Source organism: Sinohyriopsis cumingii, unplaced genomic scaffold, assembly GCF_028554795.1.
Source record: "Sinohyriopsis cumingii isolate HCF-2022 unplaced genomic scaffold, ASM2855479v2 utg001176l, whole genome shotgun sequence".
Lineage (NCBI taxonomy): Eukaryota > Metazoa > Mollusca > Bivalvia > Unionida > Unionidae > Sinohyriopsis > Sinohyriopsis cumingii.
In genome coordinates this window covers 101,141-116,539 of record NW_028315968.1, presented here as the reverse complement: position 1 = coordinate 116,539, position 15,399 = coordinate 101,141, and the positions used below count along the sequence as shown (strand labels likewise).

Here is a 15,399-nt window from a genome sequence, read left to right as displayed (position 1 = left end):
GATAGCAAATTCAAAAGTATTACTAGTCCAATGTCTAAATATACATTTGTATCTCCATTCAGCAGCCCAATATTTGTCATAGGTCTTTGTACTTTGATTTTATTGCATGCATACAATATATACATTCTTTTTTATCCATTGGAAAATGTCCCTTTGTTTAAAGACTAAACCTTGCAGGCCTCTAACATTCATAGATAAAATTTGTTATTATTCATGAAACAGCAGAAATTTTACATGTACATAATCTTGTGCAGGAATATATGAAGTAAGTGTCAACTCGAATTTATCACACTCGTGGCATTCACACTTACACAAAATACAAACGTCCATCATAAAACCATCCATGGTGTTTCAGTACATATTGTAGATTTGTCAGAGTTGTATTCTTGATCAAGACATGAAATTCTTTGCTTCGTTTCAGCTGCACCATGAATTCTTTGTCAGCAAGAACAAGTTTCTTATTGTTCCATCCAATTTTCCACTTTTGTCCTAAGCAGTCCCAGTTAAAGGATGCATGAAGTCCCATTTCAGCAAACTATAGAACCTCATCTGGCTTATGATGGGTATTTTAGTGCAGATTTGGCATCAGTGATTTTAATATCTGCAAGGGTGCAGAATGCAGACGGGTGTATACCTCCTGCCTTCATTTGGGAAGTCATTGGGGTTGTGACCCTGACTGGAGCATTCAGTGTGTATCAGTCCATTAGAGATGAAGGTCATAATGAATGCAAATTCAATTGTGACAGGAGATGTTGTCTAGAAAAGGTATTCTGCTCATATCTGACAACTCTGATGTGGTAAATTACATCAAAAGGTGGGATTGGGAGCAAATAGCCAGAATTATGCCTCATGGTTTGGGATTTTTCAGGTGGCATCATTATCAGTAATTCTATATCTTTGTCTGCAATCCCTTTCAGGCTCGGTGTCCTTGCCCCAACTGATTGGTAGGTTCACCCCTCAGGTTTGACCACATGTGGGAAAATTCATGGACAGATTATCTGTTTGTGGGATAAATCATGTACAAATTATTTATTTAAATAACTGAGGAGTGGAATTTTGATGGAAAATTGTCTTTCATCACTTTCTCAAGCAGTAGCGAAGGCAGGTTTTTCATTTGCACCAGGAATTGTTGAACATGCACACCTTACCCATATCAAGCAAGCACACTATGGGAAATAATTCTCATAAAACAAGCAGTGATGTTGCACCACAACTTTGAGATCATACAAGGAAAGTGGAGAGTTTTCTGTCAAGGTGTGAGTAACATGCATCATACCTTTGAAAATCACAATGACTCCTCAGATACTCAACTTTCTACTTTGGCTTTTTAAAGAGAAGAAGAGTAAAATGTTTCTTATAATATTCTCAGTGTAACTCTTGCAGCCTCCCTCAGGTTACATTTTAAAACCTTACAGGGTGTGTATGTAGTTCAGTAATTACTGAAGTATGGTAATTGGCAGTGATTCCTCGGTCGTATGGGAGATCGCTCTGACTGCCACCAATGTAGGCAGATGACTTTCAGCAATTTGCTGCTAAAAACTAGCTTGCTTGGGCTGGAATTGTATTATATTACACTAAACATTTGTTCTTTTACAGACATACAGCATGAAAAAGAAAATAAGAGGAAGAGCAGTCATTATCTGTAATGAACATTTTGATGACAGATTTTTGTGTGAACGATATGGCACAGAGCATGATAGAAACAGATTGAAAGAACTGTTTAAACAGCTTCACTTTGAGGTTACTGTACATGATGATCTCAAAGAACAGGTTGGTATTGGCTCTTGTTAATATTCCTGTTTTGTATTCATAAATTGGTATTTTTGTTATATTTGTTATTTGCCTAATGATTATTTTAGGTCTTATAAACTTGTCAGAAGAATATGTTTGATCATAATCCTACATGTAATCATTATTGGTTACTGCTTTTGTATAGGAAAATATGAACGAGTTTTTCTAATGGAATACTGCATGACTTTGGGAGTGCAGTACATCCAACAAAATGAGTTCATATTTTCCCATACAAATGCAGTAACCTTTTTATTATATGCTCATTTTCTTATTCTTCCTTAGGCTTAATTATATAAACAAAATACACTACAAGAAACAAAGTAAATGTATGCTGTATTCCAGACTAAATACACAAGCGCAGATTCATCATTATACAACAACAACATTATTAATGCGCACATAACTCCGCCCAGATAAATTTGAACTTAGTCACACGCTAGACATAAAATGGCATTTTCGTTTACTTAAAATTGAAATTTGGAGTCGTGTTGTGAATGAATGCACATTGCAACAAGTCTTCCATTTGTTCTGGAATGAATATATTTTGGTATTTTTGTAGATTCTATGAAATTTTGTGATTATGGACTGGATTCAACTGTGCAAATTGTACATGAAATACATTGGATTGAAGCAGAGCGGTAGAAGCGTGTTGACATGTGCAAGTGTGTTTGATCTGTCATTGATTATTTGAAATCATAATGTGGGAAAAAAATGAAGTCTTTCAATTGCAATTATCAAAAAGACGCTATTGAATTTAATGTTTATTTCATTTTGGGTGCAGTAAGGAGGATGTAATTGCACTTGGAATATAGTTGAAATTACAGTACAGTTTTGAAATGTGTAATCAATCTTGAAAACTCATGACATGGTTCATGTAATTCGGATTTGCAGAACTAAGAAAGTAGATTTTGAGGAAATTCAGAATGTAAAACGTAATTATATTTTTTGCCATTCTTATAACACCACTCCCTCGATAACTCGTGCACATCGCTGTCCAGAAACATTGACCGCACTATAAGTGAGGTGCGAGTTATCGAGGGACCTATAAAATAAGCCCAGAACCAATAAAGTGATCGACGACATAAAGAAAAACTACATAGCCAATATTGTGCCAACATGCCATTAAATTACATACATACATACATACATACCCTCATACATACATACATACATACATACATATTCAGCAATACTCAGGAGATGTCAGCAAAGTTTGGCATAGGATGGAAAAATGTGTATGATCTTTATATTATAAATTTTGAGTGAGAGCATACTTTTAAAGAGGAGAATTTTAGTGTAAACTGATTAATAAAGTTATTGGAGGTATAAAGTAAATTTGAAAATTTGTTTCTCCTTCAAACAGGTTTCCCAATCACTTCAGTTTCAGGATCATTGGATGTTTCTATTCCCTCAGACTGATTGGGTGATCCAGTTCATTTCAGAGGGGCTTCAGATTTCATTTATCCTACTCTCTCCCCTTTGCTCTCCTCTTTTCATGGATGTACTGTCAGATCGGGAGAAGGATGCCTTTCTATGACAGGAGATGCAGTCTCTCATTAAAAAACAGTTGGTTTAGATTGTGCAGAGACCACAATCACCACTTTTATTCAAGGCTGTTTGTTATTTGGTAGGTGAATGGCAATTTGAGGCCAATCATCTGCCTGTGTCACCTCAACCAGTTCATTTCACCAATTTAAGATGGAGATGGCGAGATCAACCCGTCTCTATCCAACGGGATAAATATGCCATCAGACTCTATCTCACTGATGCATATTTTCTCATCCCTTTCCACATCATATCACGGAAATCTCTGTTTTGCTTACTGCGACTTAGTTTATGAGTTCAAAGTCCTACCCTTTGGTATCAACATCAGCTCCTTGTTTTGTTTTTTTCCCGACGGTTATGGATTGTATCATCACCCAGCTCTGATCAACTTCATCTTCCACAATGGCTGTTTACCTGGACGATATCATCTAGAAACATTTGGTAAGTTCTACTTTGCTCCAAGGCATAAAAAATCTCTCACTTTTAGATCATATAGGCCTTCTAGTGAACTTGGAAAAGTCCAGCCTCCATCCTTCCCAGCTTGGGTCCATCTCGGTATGGAGTTTATCACCAACCTAAATGTGGTATGACTTCCTTGTGTTCACATAATCAGGATCATTGCCCACCTTTGTCTCTCCAGTTTCAGATCCAGAAGCTTGGGCCATGAACACCCTGTCAATCAGTTTGGAGGGATTTGGGCATTTGCCCACACACACACACACACACACACACACACACTCCCCGCCCACAAGTCTGGATACCAACAATAAATCAGAAGGGGTCAGAAATGCAAGATGATTCTGATAGCCCATCTCAGATGGGACAAGACCTGGGTTGCCGATCTACTCAATCTATTGATAGGTCTGCACAGGAAGATTTCAGCCAATATGAATCTTTTCAAACAGCTATGGTCTTCATGCTTGGCTCTTGTCCAAACAGCCTTGAGAGACAATTTAAATCTTTGGTTGTGGAGAGAATCTCAAGAGCAAGAAGGCCCTCCACTCTGAAAGCTCATGAGGGATAGTGGAATGCTTTTAGGGACTGCTGCCATATCATTAACATCACCCCTCTGAGTGCCTCAATCCCTCAACTAGCCTTCTTTTTTTTTTTATCTGGCTCTTCAAAGAGAAACAGTTGGCTCCATGATATTGGACACATTCCAGCATCATCATAGATATGATATCAGGCATGATAAAGATCTATTAGATTTTTTGCCAATTTTGATCTCATTCAACCAAATTCCTCACCCTGTTTCCAAAATCAAATCTGCTCTGAATTTTAACATGGCTCAACTCAAATAAATTTGAGCCTACAGCCTACACTTAGCTAAAGTTACAATCATAGAAAACATGTTTAGCTTCGGCATAGTGAATGAGCTCCATACCCTTTCCATCGACCTGATCTTCAGTTCAGATTGGATGGTCTGGTGGTCCTCTTGACACAACCAGGCTTTGTAGCCAAAAATAGGTTACCATCTGTTGGTACTCAAAGAGTTGTCATTTGCTTGCTGCCTTCCTTAGATAGGTCGAGAACAGCAGTCATGCAAGATCCTGTTCATGCACTCAAGCACTGCTTGAAACACATGCACAAACGTCACTTTCTTGTGGTGAAAATCTGGAAACAGGATATCACCCCTCAGGCCCTTGGTTCATGGCTGAAATGGGTTATATGCTCAGTGTACTTGGAAGTCTCACAAGATCCGAGTTGCCTCATGAAGATTACCACTCATGAGATTAGAGAAATCTCTGCTTGCCAAGCTTCATGTTTGAATGTAATGTGTCAATCCAAATAGTAGTAGAAGCTGTTGGCTGGCATGCAGTCAACCGTCAGGAGATTTTATCCCCAAAGATTTAGCTTGTCAGAGGCAAACTTTGAATCTAGTAGGCCTGGTGGTGGCAGCCCAGTTGACCATCACAGCCTATCAGCTTCACAGGATTCATAATTTTGTAAGTAAGAAGATTTCAATAATTATCTTCTTAACCATATGTAAGGGTTACAGATTAAGTGACTCAAGGCTGTGTTGCTTATGTAATTTGGAGAATGTGCTATCATTCACATGCAGAATCCAGCCATCATTCCCTAGAAGGATACCTGAGGTAGAGGTTGGATGCTCAGCATTCCCAAATCATATTACCTATTCTCCTAACGTAATATGATTGGGGAACGTAGTTGACGAAAAAAAACAATTTTTTAAAATAAACTGCATTTTCTGAGAATACCCGATCACAGTGCTTAAAAACCCTCCCAACCACCCTGCCCATGCAAGTAACCTCATTTAGTGTATTGCAGGCTAAAAATCTAGTGACATCTGGTGGTGGCAAGAGGAAGTAATGAGCAAGACTTATTGCACTTTGTCTCTATGAGATACGAAAATATGATATTCATCTTTTAGTAGTGCTGGATTCGCAAGATAGCAGGCTAATATTCCTAACTTAATGTGATTGGGTAAGTATTCTCGGAGAAAGACAATTTATTTAAAAATATGCTTTTCAAGTTGATGAATGATTTGTAGGAAATGTGTAACTTTCATTTTCATCTTGAGATTTGTTTGGCACAACTTCATTAAGGCACTATTAGAATAAATTGTAATTCCCCAATTTTTCAGGATATTAGGATGGTTCTGTCAAGGGAAATATGTGATCCTTATCATAAAACAGTGGACTGCTTCATCCTGGTGATTCTCAGTCATGAGGATGAACATGGTGGAGTCTATGGCACTGATGGAAGAGTTGTTTCTCTAAAAGAGATTACTGAATCGTTTGCACCTGAGTCATGTCCAAACCTGGCAAATAAACCTAAGATCTTCTTTTTCTTAATGCAACAAGGAGGTACTGAAAGAACATTTTATTGAACTGATAACTCTAGCAAATATTTAATTATTGCTCGGTGCATGTATTGTATGTCTGCTGAGAAAGTAATCATTATTATAGCAATACAGGATTTTATTATTTACATATAGCATAGTCCATAAGCATGATTATAACCTGAAACATACAATTGAAGATCCTTAGTTTGTACAAAAATTAGTTTGTAAAAATAGCATTCATTTTTAAAATTGATAATATCCTGGAGAGGGCTTGTCCTTTTGGAAATTCTGAGCTAAATATAATGATGTTTGCATCACTGTCATCCTCCATTAAATGATTGAGAACAGTAAAGTCTGCATAAACAGAAGATGCTATTCAGTTCAACTGTCAGATGGATTTTTAAAGGAAAAAACTGTGCATTATTTATATTTAATATCTATGTGATTGTGATTGTGTCTTTGTTTCTATGTGTGTGTGTTTGTGTGGTGATGATGTCTGCCAATGCTAATGAGCCATCCATTTAATGGGGAAGGGGGGGGGCAAATATGTTTTTAAGAAAAGATGTCTGGACTACAAACAATTTAAAACATATTCCTGCTTTGAGTTGTAGAAGAGAAGAACAAATTAGATCCATCATATTAACAAAATATATGCTGAAGTAAAAGAAGAAAATAAGAAAAGAAATCCCAGTGCCCCTAACTTTACTAAATAATTTATTTTGAAAATGTATTAAATGCTTCCAAGAAAACAGATATTTGATTTGCTTTTATTCAGATTTAATTTCTTTTTCTTTCTATGAGTAGATAGCTTATTTTCAATTGTACAAAGACAAATTTTGGGTCACAGGCACTGACACTCCCACTCCCCCTCCCGCCAATTGGAACCTCAAAACATACTTTTTTAGTCTGATATAAAAAACATAACACTGTCTGGGAGGCTGGTAGATATGGTTTGAAGGTGATGCAAGCATCATAAGTATTCATCATGCAATGCTCACCCTTGCTGCTGTGCTTCACATAGTAAAACTTCGTCAAGCAGAAATTCTAAAGTTTAGTTTTGCTTTGCTCGCTTTGCAAATGGCTGATCCATTTCTGAATCACAGCTGCATTTGGACATCTGATATGAAAAATGAATCACACCTCCACACTACTGGAACTACTAAAATAATCATGTTTTGAGTTTTTTTTATTGGGAGCAAAAACTCGGATTTCAATTAGATGTTGCTGCTGATTGTTAAGTAACGAGTAATCTCTAGTATATTAGTGTATTAGGTTTCCTAACTTCAGATTAGTCTAAACAGTTCTCATACAGCAATGTTCAGAACAAAGTTAGCTATTGTTAGTCAGTTTAGTTATTTGTCCAATAATGTTTGTTTATCACAGACTGCCTTTATTTTTTGTTTGTCTCATTGAAAATAAACTGTATGGACTCTCATGTGCTGATAGTTTTCCATGAACATTAAACAGAGCTTGACAACTAGGCCACTTGACTTCAGTTTTGATATTTGGAGGAAAACATTATCCCTGCCAACAATGTCCAAGCATATCTTGGTTCAAACTCCAGCCCATATGTCTCCTTGCTGTTCTGGTAAAACATAATTGGAACCCTTGGAAGGCATTTGCAATGTGAAGTTGTTGCCCAATGATTTGGTTTGGAATTTTGTATCATTTTCATATGATCTCTTTGAGTATTCAGAATACCATGGCATATATGTTTAAATAAGGTCATCTGGTTTTAGTTTTGTTTTATGTCCAGCCAAAATGATAAAAAGGTACCAGCAAGCAAAAGTCACTGTCCCGGATGTAAGAGCAAAATGTAAACAACCTGTTAAAAATACTTTGGCATTTAACAGAGTCTCTGTTGACACTTTTTTTTAAAGGCTTTTATATTGGTAGTTAATGTCACATAATGGTAGCATTCAAGTTCACTTCTTCTACTTCTTCCCCATGACTTTACATTTGTTTATTGTTCTAGATGAATAACCCTTCAATCTGCACGTAGAACACACTGGATGAACATTTGCCAACTGATTCTTCTCTTCTTAATTAACATTTTCATATTCTGGAGAACCACATACATAATAAATCATTGGAAAAGACTGGTGAGCTGATGGGTATGTAACCCTGTGATCAGGTCCACCGTCTGTGTATAGGATGCAGATTGGCTGATTTATGACCCCAGTTATTCCCAAAAGACTTTGAACCTCTGTAGCATGTCTGAATAGGGAAGATGGCTGAAAAACTGTGTTCTTAAGTTTAGTGCATACTTGACATCTGTAAAATGAACCAGTAATGCTGTCTGGAATGTCACAAATGAGTAGACTGGATGAGGTAATAGTTAATTTGATATCAGTATCATCATCTACAATCATTAGTGGAGAACGTGTCTGAACACCTTTTCTATTCCCCCACCCCCAGCAACAGATGCCATTGGAACACCTTGTTCTCCAGTAGGAATATTTGCTTTATCATCAATAAAAAGCAACTCAGAATAATTCCTATGTCTAACAGCACAGTTTTTGATGTACTTAAAAACTACAGCTGCATAATCACCATCAGGATGATCACTATTGTACTGATGTGTCTGAACTTTCAATTTTTAGGTTAACCTTCCAGTGTATTCTATTGCCAAATGAAAGCACCTATTCCTAGGGGCAAACTGAGCATATACCCACTGCTATGAAGGAACTAAAATGTCAGGACCAACTCGATCATTCACCTGATTAATCAAATCAGGAACAGAAATAGCTGTGTTGCTATAACATATTTTTTCAAGTCACCTGTGCTGCATATTCATTGAGGAACTGATATACAGCTTCCCAATACACCCGAAATTTCTGAGGTCTACCTTCAGTATTATGATGCATATTAAAAAAATATCAAGAGATGGGCTTTCAAACAACAGCTTTACTCTATTTTGAACATCCAGTGACAACATGTTTAGAGTAAAATATTACAAACAACAGTCATGATGGAACCACCATCTCTGACTGGCAACCATTTGATTGATTGTGATCCTTTTTCTTAATACTAAGGTACAAAATGATGCAAGCATCAAAAGTCCAAAAAATGTGTGTGTGTGTGTGCGTGCATGTGCATGTGAGTGTGATTTGGATTTTTAGCATAGCTTGAATAATTTTTCAGTCATATCACTACAATGTCTGCAGTGTGGCAGTTTATAGTGATGTCCAGCACTGGGGCATCATGTTGCAGAGATGTAGCATCATGTCCTACCCAGTCACGTTATCCTGACACAAGGCCCACCAGTCCTAACACTAACCTCTTAATGCTGAACACCTCACAGGGAAGCTGTTAGTGCCATTTTTATAAAGTCTTTGATATGACTCGGCTGAGGTTTGAACCCGTGACCTGCATCCAAGGTGGACGCTCTAACCACTAGGCTACTGGAGGGGTCTCCAGAAAATCAAGAAAGTTACTTGTGTGTGTGTTTTGGGATAGATCACATCAAAACCCATACACAGATGTAAAACAGAAATAAACACAGAAGTGGCATAACTGCCTTTCCTGGGTACCATGTATGCTTAAAATTAACAGACACACAGAGATTTAAAGCAGGTTCATGTACATTAGAGGACCACGTTAATAGGATGTAACTCCTATTACCTCGTACCTATCATTCTTCAAACTCAGGTCTGTATCTCTCAGAAAGATTTCAAGCTGCATTATATATATTAGATAATCAGAGTTTCCCAGGGTTAAGTAGATGTAACTCCTTCCACCTCTTTCATATTCTTGTTGTATATTAGGATTGAGTATGTACTTGAAGAATAAAATTCTTCAATAAAATGTGTTTCCTCAGTAATACTTGCCCAATCATAATATGGTCACACTCTCTGAACCTCTGCAGAGTTACATATGAAAACTTAACAGGAAATGTCATTTGTAACTAAAGTATGGACAGGATATGGCACCTGTCCCTTGAAACAAGAAAAATCACTTGTCTGACCTAAGTGGGCACATGATCTTTGGCACATTTGTTGCTAAAAGTCAGTTTGATAGAGAGCTGGATTTGTGTTTTATTAGTGAACATACTACTAATGTTGTTAGATTTATTAATCGCAGGCACAGGAACAACTGGTTCTTCATCAAATACGCAACACAATCACATTAACCTTAGGTAATAAATTCATCTACCTCATGAATCCATCCCCATTAAAAAGTAGAATAAAAAATTGTCTTTCCTGTTCATATCATTATTATTATATCCCCTTGCCACTGTTAGGTGGCTCTTTACGTATGTTTTCCAATTTAAGAACTTGGCACAGGTAACATCATACCAGGATACTTTTTGAAATTAATTGGATTTCACTTGAATTTTCAGGCATATATTGGAATTGTTTAGCTGTATTAAAGCTATAGAAGTATAATACATTTTATGTTTTGTTTGCATCAGTTGTTTTTGCATTATTCAGCCCATCATGGACTTATTGATTGACCCGACCGTCTTTCTTTTTTGATGATTGCTTGATGAGATGACATCATATAGTAGGCACTGTCGAGTTTCAGTACATTTTCTTAAGTTTTAACTTTGGTGCAATAATTGCTTTACAGCTTGTACCACTGTCTGGTTCATTGCATGATTCATTATTGTTGCAGGTACACAAAATGTATAAGGTTAATGATTTCAGAAGACACTCATGCTTTTGGAGTAATAAATGCACTTCATCTAGAACTTGCAGTGCATACCTGGCAACATACCAGACAGTGTTGAGGGAGGGGGAGTACTTAAGCACAAAAGGTGTCTTGAGGTCCTTTAGAGGGGGAAGAGGGTCGCTGTGCATGACCCCAAAGGGTGACATCGTTCAAATGAGAATAAGTTATCTACTCTTATAAGCTTAAAGAAAATAACCAGAATTTCGGATATGAAAAAAAGAAATTAGAATCCATTTTCTTTAAAAGCATCTAATGCTTAAAAAACAAAAATAGTTGCCAGACTTAGCATTGCCATATATCATTCTACACACATGTCCATGTGTATATACCATACTACTGCACCGGTGGCCTAGTTATTAGAGCATCCTCTTCAGATGTGGGAGGTCACGGGTTTGAACCCTGTCTGAGTCATACCAAAGACTTATAAAAATGGTACTAACAACTGCCTCGCATTAAGTTAGGACTGGTCGGCCTGATGTCAGGATAATGTGACAGAGTGGGACATCATGCTACATGTCTGCAACATGATGCCTCAGTGCTAGACCACTTTAAACTGCCACACTGCAGATATCATAGTGATATGACTCAAAAATTGTTAAAGCTTTGTTAAAAATCCAAATTACACTTACAAATACATAACATACTATATTTTCTCACTAATAAATAGACTTTTTTATTGAAAATTTGATTCATGTAGACTAGTGGTCATCTTATAAGCAAAATATACAAAAATCTAAATCTAGGGCTAATGTTAGATAGTCTGGATGTTTGCAGTACACAAAAATATTCAAATATTTATGTTTTCATGCCACTGTTCCCATGAAGAAATGTGTATATGGTATGGACTGTGTTTATTCATATTATGACTGTATTCATTGCACAATAATTGCTACAGTTATTTGGATTTAAATTGTAAAAAAATTATTTCAGGTGAATCAAATACTACTGTAAAGTTAAATGTCTGTAAGCCATGGGTATTTTCTAACAAGTATATTGCTTCCAGTTTGGTACAAGTTTTAACAACCTGTATTTGTAATAATGTTATGTTTTGTTGCATAAACACTGTGCTTGATGCAATATAAGTTTTGATTTAATTTGTATTTTCCTTTTCCATAAGTTAGATTTAATTCCCAAGTGATGTTGCCAAAGTTTTCTGCCAGTGCATATGACCTACCTTGCCACTGGCTTGTAAAGGCAGCACTCACTCTGTTTTCAAGTTGACAATTCTTTTGATTCAGCAGTGAATTTAATGTATGTAATTGTTGAGTGCCAAATAGAGTCAAACACCTTCCAGTGAATGTCTGACCTCAATTCCTTAGCTTGCAAAGACAGCACCCTGTTTCCCCCATGACAACCCTTTGATCAATCTGTGAGTTTGATACTTGCTCATTTCCAGTCAGTAGAGGGTGGTTGTTTTAACTCTCTGTGATATTGTTGCACAGTTGACACATGATCAGTTGTAGATTTCACAGACAGTATTATCAATGCGTCACTTGCTGACCCCAATGTCAGTCTCTACATTAGGACCTACATAGGACAGGGAAGCCATGGAAATGTCAGATGTTATTTATGATGCTAGATGATAATGGAGGATTTCAGAATTTATCAGACATTGAGGATTAATTCTTGGACTTTGTAATATAATACATCAGATAGTAACATTTATAGGATAATGTGAATAACAAAAATGTTAAAAGTCTTTGTTTATATGTAAGATAAGTTTATTATGTATATTTATTTTGTATTTTTTATCTTTTCTTAATGACTGTGTTATGATTGTTTGTAATTTATGATTGGCCTTAGTTCAAAATCATGTTCATTGTGTACCTGACTAGGGCCATTTTTTCAACAACATAATACATGGTTAAAATTTTCTCTATGATTGTGGATTAAATATTCAGATCATTATTAATGATAAACATATTTATAGTCTTGATTAAGGCTATAGTAACATCTAGAATGGAAAATTCCACTAAGTTGATAGAAAATTTCCAGAAAATGGTAATTGTGCCCAAGGTCAAGTAGAGGGTTATATAGTCTTGTTTACTTGAAAAATTACTAATTCTTGACTTAACCTGTTGCAGCAGTAGCATTCTGATTGCTCAGTTTTTGATTTGGGTGGAATTATTTGTTCAGTTTATTGTCTGGAATTACAAAGTGCTCAATAATATTATTGGACAGAAACATTAATTTGGAGTTATGGTGAATTCAGACAAAAACATATAGAATTATATTATTGCGATACATCAAAAGACTGTTGTCACATCACCACACTCCATACCAAACATTAGCACATTTGAGACTGCAGGCATGTCTGTCAGCACATTCACTTGATTGGAATACTACTGAAATTCAATTGAACGTTATTCGTTTGGACGTGTGACAAAACTTTCAGGACAGTTTGGGATTCACAATACTGTTAAGTTCTTTTTAAATTTTCACTATGTATTCTAGGGAAATAAATTGTTTGTTGAATTTTACAAAACTTGTTGGCTTTTGCCCTTTTCAGTTACTTTGTTTAAGACTATAGAGTCAGAACATGTTGAATTAACATATTCCAGGATATTGTGAATTGGATCATTCTGAACTATTTTTATACTGGTAAGTGACCTATAATTGAATTCATAGATTTAAAATGTCAACTATTATGGTCTTTAATCGTTTTGATTATAACATATTGTAAGTTGTCAATTTATTTGTGTCATATTCCTCAATAATATAATTGTATTTGACACTGGTATTGTCATTATTTGTCTATCCAGTTGAGCTTGTTTATTTTTCCAAAGTGAGTGATGTCATGTCACCCCATTATATGGATCTGACTTGCAAAATACAATCCTACTTATAGAAGGGTCAAGGAGAAATTGACGTTTTTTAGCCTGAAAATTGGTTGGTCGATTTATAGTTTAACATCAACTTATAAGCAGGTAATCAGAGCCACACAGACAAAAATAAATTTAAATAATGATGTCCTAAGTTCTTATCTTTAAAAATCATTAGGCCGTGGAATACTATCTTAAAAATGCAGTCTTTGCAGCTATGAATAGTTCAATAGGGTTTTTTAGGAGGTGACCAATAGTGATTTGTGCTCATTTTTACACTTATTAGAAACCGGAATGTTGTTCATATGTCCATGAAGATCTTGTTGAATTTTTCTCAGCATAGATCTTCTGCATCTGCCTCACAGTGAGGGAACATTAAACATGCAGGTCTGAAATATTATCTGCAAGTGCAAATGGCAATTTGTCCTTTGCAATGACCACCTCAGATGTGGGAGGTCATGGGTTTGATCCCCGACCAAGTCATACCAAAGACTTCAAAAAATGGTACTAACAGCTGCCTCGCTCAGTGCTCAGGATGAAGAGCTTAGTGTTAGGACTGGTCAGCCTGGTGTCAGAATAATGTGACTGGGTGGGACATCATGCTACATGTCTGCAGCACGATGCCCCAGTGCTAGACATCACTATAAACTGCCACATTGTAGACATTGTAGCAATATGACTGAAAATTTTTTAAAGCTACGTTAAAAATCCAAATCACATTACATCACATCCTTTGCAATGAAATTACAGAAACAGTTCTTCAACTCTTGTGATATGGTCTGTCAGTGATTTAAACAGTTGTTACATGTTACTTTTGGGATTGAGCTCTGCATTCATGCATTATCCCAATACTGGGTGGTGTTACCATACTCTCGAAAATGACTTACCTCAGTATATGGTGTTTGCAGTATGTGCAAAGAATAAACTGCTCTCCGTTGCCGCTGTGCTTTACAAGGTCACTCCATCAACCAGGATTTCTAAAATTTATTTGTGCTGGGTGTCTTTGCAGCTAACTTGTTCTGCCCAGAAATCAAAGCTGGATTTTGACATTTTGCCCTTAAATATTAATCACACTTGCACAATATTCTGACTATTGAAATAATAATGTTAGATATTTTATATAGGAACTAAAGCCAACTTAAATGAAACATTGCTGTTCATAATGAACTTGCCAATACACTTTAATAAACATGGCATAAACATTCTTATTCAAGGTAATGATGTCAGATAACTTTTGTTCTTAAACATGCATGTCTTTGATTTTCCTAACTTGCTTCAACCTGAAATGAAAAATGTTGTCTTTAACTACATGCAGTGTTTGCAAGTTTTGTTTGGAGAACACCTGGTTCATAATGCTACTATGAGGGCTACATAAGAAAAAGAGATGCATCAAGTTAAAGGGAAAGGACTGCAGTGCTGTAAATATACATCCAAAGAGGTCATTATTACTAGCCAATGTAATGAGAGATGTGTAAAATACCTACATCAACTGTTACATTCAGTCAGCTTCAAATGGAGAAAAGGGGGTTGCGAACTTGCCACCTACAATTGTTTAACACATGTGGCAACTAGTACAAGAGGAAACAACACAGGGGACTGTCCTCCATTTCCTTGCTCCTCAGTGGGTACAAGTTCCTATGTGCCCTAGGTCCTGTAATTCAGAGAGCTGACTCAGAGGCTATGTTTGGGATTTGCATGAACCATTTGGCCATCTGTCCAAATTGTATAATACTGTTCTATCTGCCATCTAGCATGTGCAGC

General features: G+C 36.3%; 1 protein-coding gene across 4 annotated transcripts in view; it reads left to right on the top strand.

Annotated features, from left to right (window-relative positions):
* The window catches only part of LOC149772747 (caspase-3-like), a 112,317-nt gene that overhangs the window by 85,044 nt on the left and 11,874 nt on the right, over window positions 1-15,399 (top strand). For all 4 annotated transcript variants that reach the window (XM_089947342.1, XM_089947339.1, XM_089947341.1 and 1 more), the window contains 2 exons: window positions 1,597-1,770; window positions 5,942-6,164. In XM_089947342.1, coding sequence (XP_089803468.1) covers window positions 1,597-1,770; window positions 5,942-6,164 — 397 coding nt within the window. The remainder of the gene's footprint in view (window positions 1-1,596; window positions 1,771-5,941; window positions 6,165-15,399) is intronic.